The sequence below is a fragment of the Pongo pygmaeus genome, chromosome 2 (genome assembly GCF_028885625.2).
Source record: "Pongo pygmaeus isolate AG05252 chromosome 2, NHGRI_mPonPyg2-v2.0_pri, whole genome shotgun sequence".
NCBI lineage: Eukaryota > Metazoa > Chordata > Mammalia > Primates > Hominidae > Pongo > Pongo pygmaeus.
This window is the reverse complement of record NC_085930.1, coordinates 195,880,651-195,904,330: the sequence shown is the minus strand read 5'-3', so window position 1 is coordinate 195,904,330 and position 23,680 is coordinate 195,880,651. Positions and strand designations below refer to the sequence as shown.

At 43.5% G+C, this 23,680-nt stretch overlaps 1 protein-coding gene across 1 annotated transcript; it reads right to left on the bottom strand.

The window, feature by feature from the left end:
- Nucleotides 1–11,211: 11,211 nt before the first annotated feature.
- HRG (histidine rich glycoprotein) lies at nt 11,212–23,406 on the bottom strand. The gene is made up of 7 exons (XM_054480032.1): nt 23,172–23,406; nt 20,300–20,416; nt 19,324–19,414; nt 17,541–17,707; nt 16,467–16,547; nt 14,193–14,294; nt 11,212–12,379 (listed from the first exon to the last, which is right to left on the bottom strand). The coding sequence occupies exons 1-7, from the start codon at nt 23,352–23,354 to the stop codon at nt 11,561–11,563; spliced, it is 1,560 nt and encodes a 519-aa protein (XP_054336007.1). The 5' UTR covers nt 23,355–23,406; the 3' UTR covers nt 11,212–11,560.
- Nucleotides 23,407–23,680: the final 274 nt, after the last annotated feature.

Sequence of the window (23,680 nt, the reverse complement as noted above, 5' to 3'; positions counted from 1 at the left end):
AATTACTTATTTCGTAAGTTGACGGTATCATAATCTATATTTTATTACCTTGTTGGGAGATTAAATGAGATAACAGGTATCATTGCTTTGTAAACTGTAGAGTAATTCATGGCATTTAAACATTGATGTCAGTATTTATTGAGTGCTAAGAATAATCTGCAAAGTGTGCTACATGGAGCATCTTATTCAATTCTAACAAGAATCCTGAAAGCTAATGCTGTTACTATCCTCATTTTACAAGTGATAAAAGGTTAAAAAGTTTAAGTAACTGCCCTCTTGTGTAATCTTACACAGCTACTAAGTGATGAGATTCATATTCAAACTAAAGCAAGTCTGACCAAGCCTATGTCTCTGTAATGATGTCTGTAATGATGTTCTCCTACCTCTCATAAATCTCTCTTTTTTTTTTTTTTTTTTTTTGAGATGGAGTTTCGCTCTTATTGCCCAAGTTGGAGTGCAATGGTGCGATCTTGGCTCACCATAACCTCTGCCTCCCGGGTTCAAGCAATTCTCCTGCCTCAGCCTCCCGAGTAGCTGGCATTACAGACATGCACCACCACGCCTGGCTAATTTTGTATTTTTAGTAGAGACGGGATTTCTCCATGTTGGTCAGGCTGGTCTCGAACTCCCGACCTCAGGTGATCTGCCAGCCTTGGCCTCCCAAAGTGTTGGGAGTACAGGCATGAGCCAGCGCGTCCGGCCGAATCTCTAATTTTATGTACTGAATTTTCTTAAAGGAAGGTGTACCAGTACCAGGGAAACCTGTCTCCCTTCTACCATCTGAAGAGTGAGTAATGGAGTCCAGGAGGGCAGGGACCCTTTCTTTTGTGTACATTATGGCATTATGTGATGAATACCACAGTATGATTGAATTTGTATTAATCAAGAATTAATTAGCAATTTGACAAATTACCATACCAGAACTTGTGGTGCAGTTAAAGTCAATCACTCTGAGATCCTGAGATTCATGGGAATGTTTTGTAGCTATTACCTTACATTGTCCAATCACCTGTAAGAAAGAGGCTCTTGAGGCTTTGCTGAGTCATTGCATCCTGCCTTCCTCGGGTCAGATATGAGAGAGCAAAAAGAAGCAACATCCTCCTACTGTCCATTTAAAATGCATTTGGGGTTTCCTTCGTCAAAGCTTGTCTCAAAACCTGCGTTTTCTTAGTCAGTTTCTGTGTGCTACTTCCTGTTGGCACCAAAAATCCTCAGGAGAACCAGAGAGAAACTATTTAAAGCATCATGGCCATACCCCAAACATTTTCAAGGGAAAAAGTGGTGAAATTCCTAGGATTGTGAACCTCTCATTTTCTGGAAATGAAGTCTTGAATATTTGCTTGTTCATCTTCATGTTCTCCACTTGTGTCAGAGAGCCTGGCATTTGAGTACCCACCTCCCACACACACAGTGAAACCCTCTTCCTCAGTGTATGAGGAAAGCACAGAAGCAGACCCGAGTCCTCACATGTCCCCTCAGAATTCGCAACATGTCGCTTTGACCATTCCTGAAAATAGAACCAGTGTTCCTAGGACACAATTATAAGTTCATAGATTCTTATACTCATAGATGATCAGGAGCGGAAGGCCTTAGAGTCCATGAACTCCAAACCCCTCTTCTTATTTTACAATAAAAAACCCTGACGAGGAGGGATGTTATTAGGTGATTTGCCCGAGGACTCACAGCTGGTCATGCTTTTTGATGGGACCACAGCCCTGCTGAGGTATCTTGAACTGGGTTCCCAAGAACAACTCTCAAGGGTATCACTCAAAGTCAACATCATCTTCATGAATCTCAAGGGAAAAGTTGCCCTTTCTCTTCCGCTATGTTCACCCAGGCATTGGCTGCCCCAAGTGAATGGAGTAGACGGAAAGTAAGAATGAATAGAACAGTGCGATGGTGCCCTATTTACTTAGCATATCAGATGAACTCCTGGAAACAGCAGGCTCACAGTCATTCCAGTGTTTCCTGGATAGGACCTGGCAGTCAGATTCTTGAACATCTAAGGCTAAATAATACACAGTTGCATTTTCCTGAGGAATGCAAAAAGCAACACATGAGTAGCATGTGGCAGTCCAGTTTTCTTCTTTTCTTTTTTTTTTCCTTTATCTTTTTCTTTTTCTTTCTTTTTTTCTTTTTTTTTTTTTTTTTTGAGACAGAGTCTCACTTTGTCGCCAGACTGGAGTGCAATGGCGCAATCTCAGCTCATTGCAACCTCCACCTCCTGGGTTCAAGCGATTCTTGTGCCTCAATCTCCCAAGTAGCTGGGATTACAAGCACGTGCCAACACTCCTAGCTAATTTTTGTATTTTTTAGTAGAGATAGGTTTTCACCATGTTGGCCAGGATGGTCTCGATCTCCTGACCTCATGATCTGCCCGCCTTGGCCTCCCAATTCTTTTTTTTTTTTTTTAATAAAGGTAATGTCTATGTTTATATCTTACACAGAATTCTCACTGCTGTCCACATCTTTCAGATGTCCTACCTTTGTGTCATTTGATGTGTTAATTTGAATAAATAGCTTCCATGAGTTATTTCCAAATCTTCTTTTTATGTGGTCATGATGTTTCTTCTGCCCTTGAGCTTTAAGAAGTTATCACTAAATGGCAGTGGTGGTTTGGTGGAAGTGTTGAAGGGACACATTGAGAAGTATAAGTGATGACGGCCTCATCAGGGCCTCCAGTTTGTTCTTGCAGTTGTGTCCTCTCACCCTGGTCTATCACTGATCACAGATTTCCTGCTTTGATGTCACCTTGCCCAAAGCTAAATCCTCTCTCTTCTCTTACAAACCAGCTGCCTCTCCACTTCCCTTGTCTTTGTCAGTGGCACCACTAACAACATATTTCCTTAGACTCTGGGTTAAAAAGTGTAAACCTATAAGATGTCTTCCTTGTCCTTGCTTTTGCTATCCAGTACCAGGCCCTTTATAGACTTCTTGGCAATGTCTCTCTTGTCTATTCTTCATGTTCATTGCCCTGAATCCCACTGCCTGTGTCTGGCCCTCATTCTCTCACACCTGCATACATAAAATAGCTTCCTAGTTCATTTCCCTGTCTCTTGACTCAGTTTCCCCAGGCACATTGGGTCCCCTACCCACCTACCCACTCTCTATGCTAGCTCTCAGAAGCAGCTCTGTGTTGATGCATCCCGTGCCCTAATATGTGTCCACGAGCCTGGAATGGGACTAATGGTCACTGACTTACTGGTTGAATCCTAAACTCCTGCACTCTTGTTTTCTACAACCTTCAATACCCCCCTCTCTGATACTTTAAGGAGGGTAGAAGGGTGAATTGCTCTGCTTGTCCTCTGTAGTACTCCTGGTCTATCCTCCTGATTTCAATTGTTCTACCAAAGGGAGGGTAGCTTATTTTGGGATGGAGGAGGGAGGCTTCAGTTCTCTCCATAATGTCCATCAGCCCCTCAAATCCACTTCAGGTAGGCAAATAATCTAAGTGAAGACAGTAAGCTTGCTTTGCCTGAAGATAAGTCCACAGTCTCTCCTCCCATGTGATGGCAGCTCCAGAGCCCACATAGACCTTCTGTAATCCCTCTGTGTATATTCAATGGCTTGTAACAACCCTCTTCCTGATTCCTTGCCCTCCTAGAAGTGGTGTGCCATGAATTCACCAGAAATGCCTTTACCCAGATCCTCTTCCTATTGCATTTCCCACCATGCATCACTGCCTGGCTGATATGGTTTGATTCTGTCCCCACTCAAATCTCATCTTGAATTCTTATGTGTTATGGGAGGAACCAGGTGGGAGGTGATTGAATCATGGGGGCTCTCTTTCCCATGCTGTTCTTATGATAGTGAATAAGTCTCATGAGATCTGATGGTTTTCAAAAGGGAAGTTTCCCTGCACAAGCTCTCTTCTTTTGTCTGCCACCATGTGAGACGTGCCCTTCACCTTCCACTATCACTGTGAGTTCTCCCCAGCCACGTGTAACTGTAAGTTCAATAAGCCTCTTTAATTTTGTAAATTGCCCAGTCTCAGGTATGTCTTTATCAGCAGCATGAAAACAGATCAATACAGTAAATTGGTACTAGTAGAGTGGGGCACTGCTGAAAAGATACCCAAAAATGTGGAAGTTACCTTAGTACTGGGTAACAGGCAGAGGTTGGAACAGTTTGGAGGGCTCAGAAGAAAACAGAAAAATGTGGGAAAGTTTGAACCTTCCTAGAGACTTGTTGAATGGCTTTGCCCAAAATGCTGATAGCGATATGGACAGTAAAGTCCAGGCTGAGGTGGTCTCAGATGGAAATGAGGAACTTGTTGGTAACTGGAGCAAAGGTGACTGTTGTTAGGTTTTAGCAAAGAGACTGGTGGCATTTTTCCCCTGCCCTAGAGATTTGTGGAACTTTGAACTTGAGAGAGACGATCTAGGGCATCGGATAGAAGAAATTTCTTTTTTTAAAATTTTTATTTTACTTTAAGTTCTGGGATTCATGGGCAGAATGTGCAGGTTTGTTACATAGGTATACATGTGCCATGGTGGTTTGCTGTACCGATCAACCTGTCACCTAGGTTTTAAGCCCCACATGCATTAGTTATTTGTCCTAATGCTCTCCCTCCCCGTGCCTCCCACCTCCCAGTAGGCCCCACGGTGTGATGTTCCCCACCCTGTGTCCATGTGTTCTCATTGTTCAACTTACATTCATGAGTGAGAACATGCGGTGTTTGGTTTTCTGTTCTTGTGTTAGTTTGCTGAGAATGATGGGTTCTGGTGAAAGAAATTTCTAAGCAGCAAAGCATTCAAGAGGTGACTTGAGTGCTGTCAAAGGCATTTGGTTTTTTTTTTTTTTCACATGGAGTTTTGCTCTTGTCACCCAGGCTGGAGTGCAATGGCATGATCTCTGCTCACTGCAACCTCTGCCTCCTGGGTTCAGGTAATTTTCCAGCCTCAGCCTCTGGTGTAGCTGGGATTGCAGGCACCTGCCACTGCTCCCAGATCATTTTTGTATTTTTAGTAGAGACGGGGTTTCACCATGTTGGCCAGGCTACTCTCAAACTCCTGACCTCTGGTGATCCACCCGCCTCAGCCTCTCAAAGTGCTGGGATTACAGGCATGAGCCACTGTGCCTGGCCAGCATTTAGTTCTATAAGGGAAGCAGAGCATGAAAGTTTGGAAAATTTGCAGCTTGACAATGCAATAGAGAAGAAAATTCCATTTTCTGAGGAGAAATCCAAGCCGGCTGCAGAGCCGAATGTTAATCCCCAAGAAAATGCGGAAAATGTCTCCAGGGCATTTCAAAGGGCTTCACAGCAGCCCCTCCCATCACAGATCTGGAGGCCTAGCAGGATAAAGTGTTTTCCTGGGTCAGGCCCAGGGTCCCCGTGCTGTGTGCAGCCTAGGGACTTGATACCATGCATCCAAGCCACTCTGGCTATTGCTGAAAGGGGGCCAATGTAGAGCTTGGGCTGTGGTGTCAGACGGTGGAAGCCTCAAACCTTGGAAGCTTCCATGTGATGTTGAGCCTGCAAGTGCACAGAAGTCAAGAATTGGGGTTTGGGAACTGCAATCTAGATTTCAGACGATGTAAGGAAATGCCTGGATGTCCAGGCAGAAGTTTGCTGCAGGGGTGGGGCTCTCATGGAGAACCTCTTCTAGGGCAATGCAGAAGGGAAATATGGGGTCAGAGCCCCCACACAGAGTCCCTACTGGGACACCACTTAGTGGAGCTGCGAGAAGAGAGCCACCATCCTAAAGACCCCAGAATGGTAGATCCACTGACAGCTTGCACCGTGTGGCTGGAAAAACCACAGACACTCAATGCCAGCCCATGAAAGCAGCTGGGAGGGATGTTGTACCCTGCAAAGCCACAGGGGCAGAGCTGCCCAAGACCATGGGAACCTACCTCTTGCATCAGCGTGACCTGGATGTGAGATATGGAGTCAAAGATCATGGAGCTTTAAGATCTGACTGCCCTGTTGGATTTTGGACTCGCATGGTGCCTGTAGCCCCTTTGTTTTGGCCAATCTCTCCCATTTGGAATGAGTGTATTTACCCAATGCCTGTAACCCCATTGTATCTAGGAAGTAACTAACTTACTTTTGATTTTACAGGCTCATAGGCAGAAGGGACTTGCCGTGTCTCAGATGAGACTTTGGACCTTGAACTTTTGAGTTGATGCTGAAGTAAGTTAAGACTTTGGGGGACTGTTGGGAAGGCATGATTTGTTTTGAAATGTGATCACATGAGATTTGAGGAAAGCCAGGCGCAGAATGATATGGTTTGGTTCTGTTTCAACCCACATCTCATCTTGAATTCCCATGTGTTGTGGAAGGGACCCAGTGGGAGGTGATTGAATCATGGAGGCAGGCCTTTCCTGTGCTATCCTCATGATAGTGAATAAGTCTCATGAGATATGACGGTTTTAAAAAGGGGAGTTTCCCTGCACAAACTCTCTTCTCTTGTCTGCTGTCATGTGAGGCATGCCTTTCACCTTCCGCCATGATTGTGAGGTCTCTCTAGCCATGTGGAACTGTAAGTCAATAAACCTCTTCCTTCTGTAAATTGCCCAGTCACAGATATGTCTTTATCAGCAGCGTGAAAACAGACTAATACATTGGCTGAAGGCTTCTCCCATGCAATCCTACTAGATCTCCCTTCATTAGATGGTTCCAGTACATTTACCACTCCTGTGTTCACTTGAATATTTTAGGGCTCAAAAAAGGATACCCCACAGTATGGTGCCTTGGCATGCTGAGCCCATTGAACTGAAGGAAACCAAAAGGACCTCAGAGGCAAGATCTGTCTGACCTGCTCCCACTCTTTGTTCTCCTACTCTCCTTTCTCTCCCAAGGCAAGCCATAGAAACTAGAATTCCTCTTCCCACAGGCAGGTCAGAGAAAAAGGAATCCCTCTGCCCCAAAGCAGCCATAAAACCTAAAATATGACTCTCACCTATCATCCGGGACTTTCTGTGTAGGAGCTGGCCATAAAATAAATTCTCTAATCTACTCTGTCTGCTAGTAGGTCCTAAGATCTGCATGACAATTGGGTCCTGCACCGTAAGTGGGAGCAAGAAATGCCACAGAGGGGCCGTGGAGAACTCCAACTGAAGGCCTTGTGGGGTTTCCTTGATAGTCTATTACTATCAGATCTTTTCTTTTTTGTTGGATCACGCTGCTGTCCAGTCTTCATGGAATCTAAGCTTAGCAATGGACAGTTGTCCCTTGGGTCTTTGGGCCTTCATTCTGAAGGCTCTCATGTTATGGAAACTTGGATTGAATAAATAAATATGCTCTGCTTTCTCTTGCCTACCTGTCGTTTGTTGTAGGTAAGTCAGCTGTGGCCCTGAGGATGGGTGAGGAAGGGCGTTGCACCTTTTGCCCCTACAGTGGATATGGTGTTTTGCATTCACCAAGCCTAAGCAAACTTTTTCATAGTGTTAGACTATTTGGAGAGAGGAATTTTAAAGGTAGGTTAGAGACATGTGTTTTCCTGTAGTAAACGTGTGTCTTCAAGTCTTACAAACATAAAAGATTGAAGTTTTGTTGCTGTTAGGATCGCTTGCCAATCTAATTTGCCAACTGATTCTCCCTGGAGAAGAAGGGGCAGTGGGAGCCAATGGGGCTATTGTAGGGGTGGGGCAGGAACATGAACTTGGCAGTAAGTCCAACCTGGATTCTAACAGAACTCTGCTACTTACCTATGTGATCCCAAGGAAGACAGGGTCACATAAAGTTTCTGAGGCTTAGGTTTCTCACCTGCAATAGGTGGAAAATCATGATATCTTAACAGGGTGTTTTTGAGGAGTGAATGAGGTAATTATTCACTCCTGTGCAGGACCTGGTGATTAGTTCTTATAAACTATCTCTAATACTAGGGAAAGGTGTCTAAGAATCCCTGCCTGACTCAAATAGGTTCAAGTGCATAGTCACAGAAGAAGGCAGATTTTAATGGGGAGTTGTGTGGAAAATATGAAAAATGGAAGAGATTTTGTGAAGTTCTTAGGTTGAGAGAAAGGAGGAGAAACAGAAATGTGGAAGCTGAACACTGGGAGGATGAAGAAATGCATAAGGGAGCACTGTCCAGGGGGAAGTAGACCAGAATGGTAGTGGCTGACCAGCAAGTGTTTCCAGTGAAGACTCAGAAACAGGCCTGGGCACCATCACCGGCAGTGTCATCAAGAAGACGGCATGTGGCTGTGGCAGAGGCCAATCAAGGTTCTAATTCCAGTCCCACATTTACTGACTGCAAGATCCTAAGCAAGTAATTCAACCTCTTTGGTTCTCTTCTTTCCCTAAGAAATGGTTGATTGCACAGCCTATTTTCCCTACCTATGTCCGTTTCCTCCTTGGAGTACAGGCAGACTTCATTTCCCCATCTCCCTTGCATTAGGTGTGGCCATATGACTGAGTTCTAGCCAGTGAAATGTGAACATAAATCATACATGCGCCTTCCAGGCCTGGCCCACAGAAACCACCTTCATGATCCTCCACTCTCTCCCCATGTGGGCTGGATGCAGAGGATCCAAGGGACAATTCTGAGGTCAAGGGGAGAGCAGAGCCCCCAGACAAAAGGAGCCTGGAACCCTGAATCACCATTTGGATGGCCATCTGCTGAGAACCCATGTTGACCTGTAACATGAGAGAGAAATCAAATTCTCCATCATTAGGCCACTGAGTTTGTTCCAGCAACTGGCCTATTCTGATACAGTGATATTTTCTGCATGAGAGAGCTGTTGGTAAAGATTAAATTACAAAATATATTAAACAACTTAATTTTAATTTTTATTATTTATTTATTTATTTGGAGACAGAGTCTTTCTCTGTTGCCCAAGTTGAAGTGCGGTCATGGGATCTTGGCTCACTGCAACCTCTGCCTCCCGGGTTCAAGTATTTCTCCCACCTCAGCCTCCTGAGTAGCTGAGACTACAGGCGTGAGCCACCATGCCCAGGTAATTTTTGTATTTTTTGGTAGAGATGGGGTTTCACCATGTTGGCCAGTTATCCACCTGTTTCAGCCTCCCAAAGTGCTGGGATTATAGGCGTGAGCCACTGTGATCGGCCGTATCTTCAGACTCATAGTAAATGTTTAATGTACCTGCTTATTATACAAACATCTCTTAAACCCTTATTGTGTGGCAAGTGCTTTAATGAACAAAGCAAACAAAGTGTTTTCTGTTATAGCATAAATTGGGGATGAAGAAAAAGGGAAAATCAATAAATATTTCTAGCCTGAAGGATTTTAAGAATGGTATTGCCACTGACAGATGTTAGGAAGTGGGAGAGCTTTTCTGGAGAAGAATGAGGAGTTTGGGCTTTAGACATTTGAAGAGGCATTAATTATGTTGCTTCTGTGAACATCACCTTTGAAAGTTTATGAAATATTTGTAAACAAATATTGACACACTTTTTAGCTGGGATGACATAAGAAGCCTAGAAAAGCAGCCGGGCGCGGTGGCTCACGCCTGTAATCCCAGCACTTTGGCAGGCTGAGGCAGGTGGATCATGAAGTCAGGAGTTCGAGACCAGCCTGGCCAATATGGTGAAACCCTGTCTCTACTAAAAATACAAAAATTAGCCAGGTGTGGTGGCACAAGCCTGTAGTCCCAGCTGCTCGAGAGGCTGAGGCGGGGGAATCACTTGAACCCAGGAGGTGGAGGTTGCAGTGAGCTGAGATCGCGCCACTGTACCCCAGCCTGGGCGACAGAGCAAGACTCTGTGAAAACAAACAAACAAAAAGAAGTCTAGAAAAGCATGATGTATTGTCTAAAACCTCTAGTAGAACGTACCGTCCCAGGGTGGGAATGGTTTCTTATCCCATTATTCCCTTGCAGTGTCGGGTGTGCATAGGAAGAATGCACTTAACTGAAGTAAACTGAGAGCTTCAACTCCTCTGTATTCCAAGGAATATTTTCATTAACTCAAGCAAAGTTTATGAAAGTACTTTGTAAATTATTGGACCCTACTCCAGTGCTTCTGTGGGAGGATACATTCTGAGTTATTAACCTCTGTATCTTTTGCCCTCCATGGGTCTCACCTTTCTCCTCTCCCTGTTCAAGCAGCTGACCTGGTGTCCATGCCTCCAGGAGGAATGTCATTCTGCAGGGCCACATTCAGCTGCACCTGCCAGTGTGGTCACGCTGGTTGTTTATGGATGGCAACTGTTCTGATAGGTTGTTGTTTCTGGTCTGATTGGTCAGTGCTTGGGTCATGTTGATTATGAAATACTTTGAGTATCACTATTGTAGTTGGAAGAGAGACAGAATCTGAATTCTTTTAGTTTGTTTCAAATGATTGAGTCCTGATTTGAGGAGGAAAAAGAAAGAGGAGTACAGTGTGGAAAAAGTCTTCTGGCCCTAAAAATAAATAAAGTGAAGTTACCTGAGACTAGCAAGAGAGTCCTTAGCTGAGGGAGAAGGTATAAGGAGAAGAGTGAGGTAAGGGGTCTCTGAGGCAGAGGAGACCTCTGCCCTGCTTTCTGGGCATGCAGCTGGGAAGACAGCAAGATCCCAGGGAGAGAGTAGCCGTATGCCATACCTTGGCAGTCATGTCCATTGCTAGTGTACAGACATTCCTACACCCCCAGTTTTCTACAGAAGTAGCAGATAAATCAGACTGAAAGAGTGATGTGAACAGGGTTGTGACTATCCCTGAGCATGACAGCTATCACTCATGATGATGATCATTGGACCAACAGTCACCCTGGCTGAGGGATAGTCACTATCCTGCTTCCTACCACCTGGACAGCTTGGCACTGTGTGAGATTCTAGAACTGTGGCCCAACTTTGTGTGGAAAGTAGCAGGGCAGGAAAAGGGGACTCCAAGAAGGACTGGGGTTAAATTTCCCACTAGGCCAGTAGGATGGCATCCTCAAATAGAAATTAATTTGTTCTGAGCATAAAGTGACATTTCTTGTGCACATTTCATGATTCATGCTAGCAAGCTTCTTTGCAATTTATAGCCAGAGGTTTGTTTGCTTCATGACTGAATGTAGAACTTATTTTTCCAAAAGAAAATTTAGATGCCTAGTAATAATCATTAGGAGAGAATTTAGGTCACTTTAATAATAATAAATAGGGGGAGGGTGGGAAGCAGGAGAGCATTTGGAAAAAGAACTAGAGCATGCTGGGCTTAATACCTAGGTGATGGGTTGATAGGTGCAGCAAAGCACCATGGCATGCTTTTACCTATATAACTAACCTGCACACCCTGCACATGTGCCCTGGAACTTAGAAAATAAAATGAAATAAATGATAACAATAGTTTCAATACCATACTTTATTGGTATGCCCAGGTATAGCTCAAGCAGTAACAGAGACTCTAGAATTAGAGTTAAGTCCAGGAAAGAAGGAGATTCTGAGTGGCATAGATTTGCCTCAAGTGATGTAGTGGTGAGTGACAGAATTAACTACTAATTGGCAGCACTGAGTTCTTTCCTCTCCTTTCCATTTGATCTCTCTTCTCAGGCCATCTCTTTTCCCATTCACATTTTGCTGCATCTTCAGTATGAAAGTAAGTCAAAAAGAACTGTAATTTTCACAATTACTGGTCATTTTATGTATGATTCTAATTCAATGTATTCATTTTCCTCTTCAAAGGAATCACGTTTTATTTCGGAAATGTATGTGTAAAAAACGTGGAAACTTGTGGAAACTCACTCTTGAACTTCCCTGGACATGATTCAGAGACTGATTGAGGAAAGGGCTGAATGTCTGGTTTTCGAGGGTGTTTGTGGTGCGGCAATGGGAAGCTGGGAAAATTGGCTTCAGGAAGTGGCAGCACCTCACCTTTCCTTAGAGGAGGGAGTCGGTACACAGATCCAATTTGTCTGCAATGGAAGGGACGGGGTCCTTTACCTGGGCCTCGCCTTCTTAAGTGCCCAGGTGGTGGGCCGTGGCCATGGCAACAGTGACTTTGGTTATGGGGTGGTGGGTCACAAGGTCCATAGTCTTGGAAATCATGGCAGTGGGGATGGTGTCCATGGGGATGGTGTCCATGGGGGTGGTGTCCATGAGGGTGGTGTCCATGGGGGTGGTGTCCATGGGGATGCTGTCTATGGGTATCATGTTCATGAGGATGGTGTACATGGGGCCGGTGTCCATGGGGATGTTGTTCATGGGAATGATGCTTATGGGGATGAAGGTCACTGGAATTATTATTATGAGAATGTCTTTGGGCCCCATTTGTGCCAAAAGTGGCATGTTGACAACTTGAGCAGGACATGGGCAATAGTGGAGGAGGGCCGTGTGAGTGATCTCTTTCATCTGGAGGAGGTGGGGGTCCACGTTCATGTGGCTTGTGGGGATGATGATGATCTCTGAATCCATGGGGCTTGAATGGAGGCTTGGTGGTAGAAGAATGCTCATGCCCACCCCCGTGGAAGGGATGTCCCAAATGAGGCGGTACACCATAGATGTTCTCATGTTCCTGGAAAAGGTCACAGAAAAGTGCCTATCATCATGTAACATAAAAGAAGATGTTAGATACTTGACTTGATTTACACCAGTGGCTCCCAGATCATAGATTCCACAAATCAATTTAAAAAGTATTATGAAAAAAGATTCTCAAATCGTTATCTAGCCCAGTTGATATTTAAAATATAAACAACTATCATTTACCACCATCATTGTTTCACAAAAGAAACGATTTTTTTTCTGAGACTGAGTCTCGCTCTGTCACCCAGTCTGGAGTGCAGTGGTACAATCTCTGCTCATTGCAACGTCCACCTCTCAGGTTCAAGCAATTCTCCTGCCTCAGCCTCCCAAGTAGCTGGGACTACATGCCCAAGCCACCATGCCCACCTAATTTTTTTTTTCTTTTTTTGAGACAGAGTCTCACTCTTTTGCCCAGGCTCCTAATTTTTGTATTTTTAGTGAGACAGTTTTCACCATGTTGAACTGCTTGTTTCAAGTAATCCACCCATCTCAGCCTCCCAAAGTGCTGGGATTACAGGCATAAGCCACCACGCCCAGCCTGGCATGAAATTTTGATTAAAAAAAAAAAAAAGAGCCAGAAACACAATATCAGAGTAAAGGATTGTCCTTTAGATGGATAAATGTTAGATATAAAAAACTTCATTATCCTCATTTTTTTTTTCATTTTCACTACACAGAGTGGTGAAACAATATTATGACCTGGTACCCATCTGTAGACCAACACTGGAAAACTAGTGCCTTATAACTGATATTCTTAACTGAGGCTTGATGGTATCAACATCCCTTACTCCTAAAGGCTGAACACTTGACCTCTTCTCTCTCTTCCTTGTTCAGAGTTTAATTTTTAAAAAATAGCTACAGAGGCCGGGCGTGGTGGCTCACGTCTGTAATCCCAGAACTTTGGGAGGCTGAGGCAGGCGGATCACCTGAGGTCGGGAGTTCGAGACCAACCTGACCAACATGGAGAAACCCCTTCTCTACTAAAAATGCAAAATTAGCCAGGCATGGTGGCACATGCCTGTAATCCCAACTACTCAGGAGGCTGAGGCAGGAGAATCACTTGAACCCAGGAGACAGAGGTTGCGGTGAGCCGAGATGGCACCATTGTACTCCAGCTTGGGCAATAAGAGCAAAACTCCTTCTCAAAAAAAAAAAAAAAAAAAGACAGAGCCACGTTCATGGTGACAATCCTGCCCTTTGTTCCTTTTTCTTTTTTTTAAACTTGGGATTGGATGTTTGGATTATTTTAAGTTTTGTTTCCAATATGAAAAATTTCATAAAGAAAATCTTCATACTTATGTAAAAAATAGACCAAAGATTTCCGAGACAGTTGCACAATATGGTTTTGCATCTTATTTTATATACATTTACATAATAAATTTGAGGCTGATTTATTCCCCTTAGATTCTGTGCCCAATAATATAAGCTTAGGAATGACTAAGTCTCAGCACTAGAGTCCCGACTACAAGGAGCATTTTCAAATTCCTTCAAGTTTGGTTGAATTGGACATGATTTTAATTTTCTGCCAATTGTTACCCCTCTCCAATTCTTGGAAAAGTTTTCATACTTTTTGTGTAATCTGGCAATCGCACTCCTTTCCCCAGTTGTGGGATACTCTCTGTATCTTTTTTCTTGCATGTTTGTCTGTCTCTCTCTTTCTGTCTCTCTCTGTCTCTGTCTCTCTCTCTCTCTCTCTCTCACACACACACACACACACATAGAGCTTTAGGAACCAACAACACTATTTGTGTACATATGTCACTTAATCTGGCACTGCCATGACAAAGTCTGCTTAGATAACCCACCTGAGGGTCGAAGATTTTGCAGTTTATGACAAGGTTTTTCGGGCTTTCCAAGTCCAAGGCTTCTACATCATAAAACAAATCTGCTCTGCAGAATCCAAAGACCTGCAAAGGAATGAGGAGCTGTCCAGGTGTTGTGAAGATGACCAGCCAGAGTTAGCTTCCAGACATTCAGAAAAGGAAGAAGTGCTTTAGAAAAATCAGGGTAATATGATCAGATATTCCCACCAGTCGTTCAGCAATCTTTCCTTGTTAACACTTTGGGGAAAGTGCAGGTGGTGAAGGGTATCACTCAAGTTGCTGTGGTTTTTTTCATGAGCAGGCACCAGCACTGGGCTTCCCCATGGGTGGTGGTGAGGAAAAACCACATCATTGCTGCCTTGCCTTTAGGCCAACCCTTCTGCCCTGGAGATCTGAGTTGCCTGTGCCTAGGACAATGAGGAATGGTGTCAAAGAGGGATTTTTGCAACTTCAGCTGGTCCCTTGGAGGAAAATGTTGGACAGGAGGGCATCTGTATAGCATGAAGATGGGTTTTCATGGACATTGTCAAGGCAAGTGTCTGCTGACTCCACCCAGGTACAAGGGCTACAGTTGGCTGGCACTCCTGTGCTCCAGATGCTCCTAAACCCACCTGTGAAAGATCGACTAGGACAAGAGGATGGCTGTCTGCTAGAAGAAATTGCTAAGCATTGAGGTTCTGAGTACAGTTTGGGAATCAGAGAGACCTATGTTAATCCTGGCTTCTCCATTTCCTAGTTGTCTGAGTTTGGGAAAGTTACAAAAGATTTCTGAAAGTCAGCCATTGTAAAATGGGGATAATACTATGTACTCACAGGCTGTGGGAGGGATTAATTAAATGAGAGGATGCTGTAAAACACTTACCCCTGAGCCTCCTCTTCAGCTCTGGGTTTACATTATCCACACCAAGATCATGAAGGGTTTGCTAGCCATAGGAGTAGGGGAGGGAGGTGTCTTTTCTGGCGGCCACTAAGAAGGATTCTAGACCTGGCTCAGTGTGGATATTAGAACAGCTAACAAAGGTACTAATGGATGGTTTCTCCCTTTTGACCAGGGAGAATGTGTTGTTAAACCTCAGAAAAATCCTGGATTTGGCATCATAATTAAAATTCCATTTCCTAACACTCTCTAGCTAAGTGCCCTTAGGTAAGTGGTTTTAATTTTAGGTCCCCTTGTCACAGGGAAATGTAGGCAGATACTTGCTTTTCCTTGTCAGCAGGATTTTCATGAGGCTCTGACCTGGCAATAACAGATGTGGAGGTGTTTCTTTAACTGTAGGTCACCATGCAAATGCCAGGTGGTATTAATAATGACTTCCGGCAGGTACATGGGAATCTATTTGTAAATGATTCGAGGAAAAATCCCACTGGACTTTCTATGAGAATAACTAAGTTTTAATCTCAGCTTGGTTGTGAACATCGGCAAGACCTTTCCTTTGCTGAGCTTCAGTTACCTCCTCATTTGTCAAGTGGGATACCTGTGAGTGTGATGATGTGGAATTAATAATACCACTTGGTGTAGGGTCTTAGTACGAGTTGCTATAGTTCTAACTAAGCCTTTAATCCTAATGAGTTAGAAACTTAGTTTTAAGTTTAGGTATATATCATGTATATTATAAAATCATGTACTTATGGTTTGCTTATGTGCTCTGTGCCTCAGTTTCCCTATCTGTTAATTTGGGATAAAAATAGTATCTATCTCATATGGTAGTGTGAGGGTTAATAAGTTATCATAGGCCGGGCATGGTGGCTCACGCCTGTAATCCCAGCACTTTGAGAGGCCGAAGTGGGTGGATTACCTGAGGTCAGGAGTTTGAGAGCAACCTGACCAACATGGTGAAACCCCATCTCTACTAAGAATGCAAAAATTAGCCGGGCGTGGTGGTGCATGCCTGTAATCCCAGTTACTCAGGAGGCTGAGGCAGGAGAATCACCTGAACCCGGGAGGCGGAGGTTGCAGTGAGCCGACACCGTGCCATTGCACCCCAACCTGGGCAACAAGAGCGAAACTCCATCTCAAAAACAAAACAAAACAATAAGTTATCCGATGTGTAAATCATGTAGAAGAGTGCCTGGCAGGTGCTAAGTGCTTCCCAGATGATACTTTGTATTTCACAGACATTTCTTCCTCCTTCTCCTCCTCCCCATTTTCTCCTTCTCCTTCCTCTTCTCCTTCTTCTCCTTCTCCTTCTCCTTCTTCTTCTCTTTCTTTTTTCTCTGTGACTCTAGTCAACGATCACAGACATTTCTTATACTCACATTGGGGTGTCTGGGGAAATGGTGTCTGGAGCAGTTCCGCACAGAGAAGTCCACGAAGTAACCGGTTCCTTCCCCTCCTCTCTAGAACAGATGGGATCAAAATGGTTTCAAGAACAGAGAAAGAAAAAGGAAAAGAAAAGCAGTAGATAACTACCATTCAATATTTTTTAAGGCAGTATGAGAATTCAAAATCACCAGTATGTGTCATTTTTTAAAACGGTTTCTGCCTTTTAAAAATGTGTCACCTAAGTGATAAGGTGAATACCATTGCACTGAAAATGTTCAAATAATAAATTCATGATGAAGTAGAGTGTGAAAAATCACCCCTCCTGCACTCCAGCTTCTTCCCAGAGTTTTCATTCTCATTTATTTGATGTGTTTCCTCTTCGAGTGTTTTCCTAGATGTGTTACACATACACAGGTAGATCTAAGTGTTTCTTATAAAAGGGTCCGTAGTCTAAGTCCTGTTCTATAACCTGCATTTTCCTGTACCAATATGTTTTCAAACTCCAGTGTGCATGAGTCCAAACATTCTTTGAGCAACTGCATGGTACTCATTTCCTCACTTGTATGCAACACAATCTATTTAACGCTGCATTTTCTGAATGCATAGCAAATGTCAACCAGTTGCTCTACAAGACAGCTCTGGGTGAAAGCACTTGGGTCCTTGCAGAGAGAGCAGGGAACCGTCTAACTATAGGCACATTACTGGGTGTGGTGAGGTAGTTTCTCTGAACTTCAGTTTTCCATCATAGTACAAGAAGGTTAGTATTGGATGATTTTGTAATGACACAACCCTCATATGTTCTTTCTTTCCCTGTTTCCTCTTTAGATTTTCTCCCTCTCTGTCAGACATCCAGTCCCCTACCCACCCTTTAAAAATAAAAGTGTTTGAGGAAGTCAATTTTTTGGTATTTTTTTAATACCTGCTGCCTGTCTTTTATGGCCCCAAAAGTGACAAATTAAAAGGCAGCTGATCAACTGAGGCAGGTGGAGAGGGTGTGCCGTTCAGTTCCTGCTGCCAGGTTGGAGTCTGGGCCTTCAGACTCCAGCTGAACCTTAGTGGAGACTCACCACTCTTGCAACTCTCTCGATTCGGTCCACTCTGAAAGAGGCAAAGTCATCATTCTCCTCTTTGTACTTCCCAAGGGCTTTGTCGGCTTGTTTTCTGTAGCGCTCAGTATCCTCAAAGAAATCTATGAGGACCGGACTATCTTTGGTATTGGCCAGTGCTGAAGAGACTGGAGAAAGAAGATAGCAGTGTCACAGTAAAGGGCTGGAAATGTTAATGGTGGCTTTGTGGCAAGAATGACAATAACTTTCATTTTAAGGATGGGCAAATTGAGGGTTGGAAGAGCTAAGTAACTGCTTCAAGATCAATCAGCCATTTGGCAACTGAACTAAACTGCTGATTCTTCCTTCGAGTCTTTCTGATCCCCATGTCTATGTTGTGACCCCTACTCATGATGCTTTCACCAGTACCACTGATAAAGTGCTAACATATATATATATAAATATGACAACTACGACATTTGTTAATATATAAATATATGTTACCTATTATATAATATCTATTATATATTTATATATTATATAATATATTGTATGTTTTTATATTATATAATATATCATATATTTATGTATTAATATGATATATATATATATTAACATATATATTAAATAATAGAGATGGGGTTGAGTCACATTGCCCAGGCTAGTCTCAAACTCCTGGGCTCAAGCAACCCTCTGGCCTCAACCTCCCAAAGTGCTGGGATTATAGATGTGAGCCACTGCCCTAGGCCACTAATATTTTAATAAGTTCTTCCTGTTGTTGCCAAGGAGGAAGACAGAGCATTAACATAGAATTTTGCCCAGAGAGAGGAAAAGATACAGATCATCCTTTATTCAATGCAAACTCCTGTAGCAGTAGCTTGCATTTTTGTATATAATATCATATTTGGACTTGCTATTTTAAAAAGGAAACCTGTGATAATTCTTTTTGAAAATGTAAATTAAAAGGGTATGGAGGCCGGGCATGGTGGTTCACACCTGTAATCCCAGCACTTTGGGAGGTCAAGGTGGGCAGATCACCTGAGGTCAAGAATTTGAGGCCAGCCTGACCAACATGGAGAAACTCCATCTCTACTAAAAATACAAAATTAGTTGGATGTGGTGGCATATGCCTGTAATCCTAGCTACTTGGGAGGCTGAGACAGGAGAATTGCTTGAACCCGGGAGGCAGAGGTTGCAGTGAGCCAAGATCACACTATTGCACTCCAGCCTGGGTAACAAGAGCGACACTCTGTCTCAAAAATAAAAATAAGTAAATAAATAAGCTATGGAATTTAGAGTTAATACTTCTGGGATAGTGTCACATCTTCACAATATCTTGGCTTTGTTCTCAAGGCCAAGTCATTTAACCTCTTTGAGAGTCAATGAGTCAATTATTTTGTCTTAAATAGAAAGTGTCATAATCTTTACTTCATAGTCCCAAGACTTTACTTCCTCCCAAGACTATACATACAACTGGCAGATGATGACTCAAGCTAAAGCAAGTCTGACTCCAAAGCCTATATCTATAATGATGCTAACCTACCTCTCCTAAATCTCTATTTTTATGTGTTGAATTTCTTTAAAAGAAGGTGTACCAGTACCAGGGAAACTTGTCTCCCTTCTATTCTCTGGAGAATGAATAATAATGGAGTCTATGAAGGCTTTTCTTTCATGTACATCATAGATGTACATGAATACATCTGAATATATATGAATACATATGTACATAGATGAGACAAATACCACTGTATGATTGAATTTGTATTAATCAAGAATTAATTAGCAATTTAACAGATTACCATACCAGAACTTGTAGTGCAGTTAAAGTCAATCACTCTGAGGTACTGAGATTCATGGGAATGTCTTGTAGCTATTACCTTACATTGTCCGATCACCTGTAAGAAAGAGGCTCTTGAGGACTTGCTGAGTCATTGCATCCTGCCTTCCTCAGGTCGGATATGAAAGAGCAAAAAGGTGATGCAACACCCTCCTACTGGTCATTTAAAACACATTTCTTTCATCAAAGCTTGTCTCAAACCCTGCATTTTCTTAGTCAGTTTCTGTGTGCTGCATCCTGTTGGCACTCAAAATCCTCAGGAGAACCAGTGAGAAACTATTTAAAGCATCATGGCCATGCCCCAAACATTTTCAAGGGAAAAAGTGGTGAAAGTCCCAGGAGTGTGAACCTCTCATTTTCTAGAAATGAAATCTTGAATCTCTGCTTATTCATCTTCATGTTCTCCACCTGCGTCAGAGAGCCTGGCATTTGAGTACCCACCTCCCACATGCAAAGCCAGATCTTATTCCTCAGCATATATCCTAGGTGCTGAACAAGACCCAATTCCTCACTGCAAGTAATTCCTTCAGCTGTTCCTGAAAATAGGACCATTGTTCATAGGACACAATTACAAGTTCATAGATTCTCATACCTGTAAACTGTCAAGAGTGGAAGGCCCTTAGAGTCCATGAATTCCTAAACCCACTTCTTATTTCACAGTCAAAAAACACCAAAGTGGAGGGATGTTATTAGATGATTTGCCCAAGGACTCACAGCTGGTTATGCTCTTTGATGGGACCACATGCCCTGCTGAGTTGTCTTGAACTGGGTTCCCAGGAAAGACTCGCAAGAGTATTGCTCAAGGTTAACATCATCTTTATGAATCTCAAGGCAAAAGCTGCCCTTTCTCTTCTACTGTGTTAGCCCAGGCATTGTCTGAGTGAACAGAGTAGATGGAAAATAAGAATGATAAGAGCAGAGGGAAGGTGCCCTCTTTACTTACTATTTCAGATGGACGTCTGGAATCAGGTGGCTCACAGTCATTCCAGTATTTCCTGGATAGGACCGAACAGTCAGATTCTCGCACATCTAAGGCTAAGTAATACACAGTTGTATTTTCCTGAGGAATGCCAAAAGCAACATGTGAGTAGCACATGGAAACCTAGCGGGTTTATTTATTTATTTATTTATTAAAGCTATATATTTATTACTTAAACAGAATTCCTGTTCCTCTCACTGTCTTTGCAGATGCCCTACCTTTGTGTCATTTGATCTATTGATTCCAATACATAGCTTCAATGAGTTATTTCCAAATCTTTTTAAGTGGTCCTGATTTGTCTTCTGACCATAAACTTTAAGAAGCTATCACTAAATGGCAGTGGTGGTTTAGTGGAGGCGTCATCACCTATACACGCCTAGAAGTATAAGTCATGACGACCTCATCAGGGCCTCCAATCTGTCCTTGTAGTTGTGTCCTCTTGCTCCCCTCTATTACTAATCATGGGATTTTCTGCTTTGATGTCGCTTTGCCCAAAGCTAAATCCTTTCTCTTGTCTTACAAACCAGCTGCCCTCTCCAATTCCCTTGTCTTTGTCAGTGGCACCACTAACAACATATTGCCTTAGAATCTGGGGTAAAACATGTAAACCTACGAGATGTCTTACTTGTCCTTGCTTTTGCTATCCATTACCAGGCCCTGAACGGTTTTTCTTGGCAACGTCTCTCATGTCTATTCCTCAGTCTCATTGCCCTGTCTCCCACTACCCAGGTCTGACCCTTGTTCTTTCATTCCTGAACACATAAATAGCTTTCTACTTCATGTCCCTGTCTCTTGCCTCAGGTTCCCCAGGCACATCAGGACCCCTCCCCATCCACCCGCTTTCTACGCTAGCTCTCAGAGGTAGCTCTGTGCTGATGCATCCTACACCCTAACGTGTCAACGAGCCTGGCATGGGACTAATGGTCACTGAGTTACTGGTTGAATCCTAAACTTCTGCACACCTGTTCTCTGCAACCCACAGTGTGTCCCTCTGTGATACTTTCAGAAGGGTAAATTGTCCTCTGTAGTACTCCTTGTCTGGCCTCCCTAATTTCAGTTTTTCCATCAGAGGGAGAGTAGGTTATTTGGGGAGCTTAGAGGCAGGCTTCATGTCTCTCTATAATGTCTATCAGCTCCTCTAGTCCAGTTTAGGTAGGCGTGTAATCTAAGTGAAGACAATAAGCTTGTTTCACCTCAAGACAAGGCCACAGGCTTGGCTCCCACCTGATGCCTGCTCCAGAGCCCACATGGAACTTCTGGAACCCACCTGTTTATATTCAATGGCTCCCTAACACCCTTCTTCCTGATTCCATACCCACCTAGAAGTGGTGGTGCCAGGAATTCACCAGGAACACATTTACCCAGACCTGTTCAAATCCTACCCATGCGTCATTACACAGCAGAAGCCTCTTCCCATCCAGTCTTACTAGATCTCCCCTCATTAAACTGCTCCAGTACATTTACCACTCCTTTGGTCACTTGGCTGTTGTTGGGGCTCAGAACATGGTACCTCAAAGTATGGTACTTTGGCATGCTGAGTCCTTTGAACTGAAGGAAATGGGAAGGGCCTCAGAAGCCAGATCTGTCTGACCTTCTGCCCTTTGTTCTCCTACTCTGCTTTCGCCCCCAACGCAAGCCATAGAAACTAAAATTTATCTTCTCCAGGGCAGGTCACAGACGGTAGAATCCCTCTCCCTGAAAGCATCCATAAATCCTAAAATATGAATCTAACCTTCCCCCTGCATCTTTCTTTGTAGGAGCTGGCCATGAAGAAATTCTCTGACCTACTCTGTTTGGTAGTAGGTCCTCAGATCCGCATTCCAAAGGGATCCTGTCCCATACTTGGGAGCAAGAAATGTCACACAGAGAGGCCATGAAGAACTCAAACAGAGAGGCCTGGCTGGGTCCTTCTTTCAGTCTATGATTCTTAGATTACAGCCTTTTGTCCCATCACACTTCTGTATTCTGCACAGCCTTAGTGGATTCTAAGTATGCAAGTGGCCAGTTTCTTTGGATATCTGAGTCTTCATTTATGAAGACTCCAGTGTCAGGTAAACCTTGGATTAAGTAAATTTGTATGTTTTCTTCTATTTTTTTTTTTTTTTTTTTTTTGAGATGGAGTCTAGCTCTGTTACCCGGGCTGGAGTGCAGTGGCGCGATCTCAACTCACTGCAACCTCTGCCTCCCGAGTTCAAGTGATTCTTCTGCCTCAGCCTCCTAAGTAGCTGGGATTACAGGCGCATGCCACCATGACCAGCTAGTTTTTGTATTTTTAGTAGAGACGGGGTTTCACCATGTTGGCCAGGCTGGTCTTGAACTCCTGACCTCATGATCCGCCCGCCTTGGCCTCCCAAAGTGCTGGGATTACAGGCGTGAGCCACCGTGCCTGGCCTTGTCTACCAGTTTTATTTCAGGCTCAGTTAGGAGCCTTAGGAAGGTTGAGAAAACTTTTCCTTCTCTCTAGTTTATCCTAGTAACTTACACTGTTTGCCTGTATGTGCCAGCATATTATTATTTCCTGGAGGCCAAGACCCATAGTTTGTTCTAATGTTTCTCTGGCAGTAACTGGGCTCAGCAGCATTAATGTTTCTCTGGCATGTAACTGGGCTCAGCATAAATGCTTATACGTACCCACAAATCGAATCATAGTTGAGGGCACACTAATAACAAATGTTAGTTTGAAGGAAAAAAGAACAATTTAGAGCAGCCACAGAAGCCAAACAAAAAACTCTGACCAAAGCCATTCATTGTGCAAAGCAGTAAGCCTAGGGGGTAGAGTCACATTTGCCCCCGTGCATAATCTCCCAACTCAGCTCTGCCATTGGCAATTCCTCACCACTCTGTCCAAGTGGGCATCAGCAATCCGCAGCAATTGGAAAAGGTAGCCATCCCGTCGCCTTTTATTGATCAGGTCTAGAGCTTTCTCAGCCTCCGGCTCAACAGCACTGCAGTCAGTGGGACTCACGGCACACGAATACTGCAGTGTGATCAAAAGCAGTGCTGCAATGAGCGCCTTCATTTTGTTAAACCATCCCTTGCTATGATCTGCCACTGCAGAGAATTTTATACAGACTTTCTGAAACACATGCAATTGATTAAACAAAACCTTGATACATTTTTGTTGTGTAACTGGGGGTGTTCACCTTGACCCTGGGTTCAAATAACCATCAACAAGCTGTAAATGATTAGTGGGTCCTGGGGACAGAAAGTTGAGAAATGCTGCTGATGAGTGGGTGGAACTGTGATCTGCACAAATCTGGATTTTTCTAGTAGATAGCAGATCTAAAGTACGTCTTTGAACATAAGCAGTGCCTATGTTGGTGTAGGGGGTGGGGCTAGGGATAA

Excerpts from the sequence above, each read along its gene's own strand:
- HRG (XM_054480032.1), bottom strand. The coding sequence starts at position 23,354 with ATGAAGGCGCTCATTGCAGCACTGCTTTTGATCACACTGCAGTATTCG. Across the intron at positions 20,417-23,171 it reads ATGCCCACTTGGACAGAGTG|GAAAATACAACTGTGTATTA; the intron begins GTGAGGAATTGC and ends GGCATTCCTCAG. Across the intron at positions 16,548-17,540 it reads TCGAGAGAGTTGCAAGAGTG|AGAGGAGGGGAAGGAACCGG; the intron begins GTGAGTCTCCAC and ends CATCTGTTCTAG.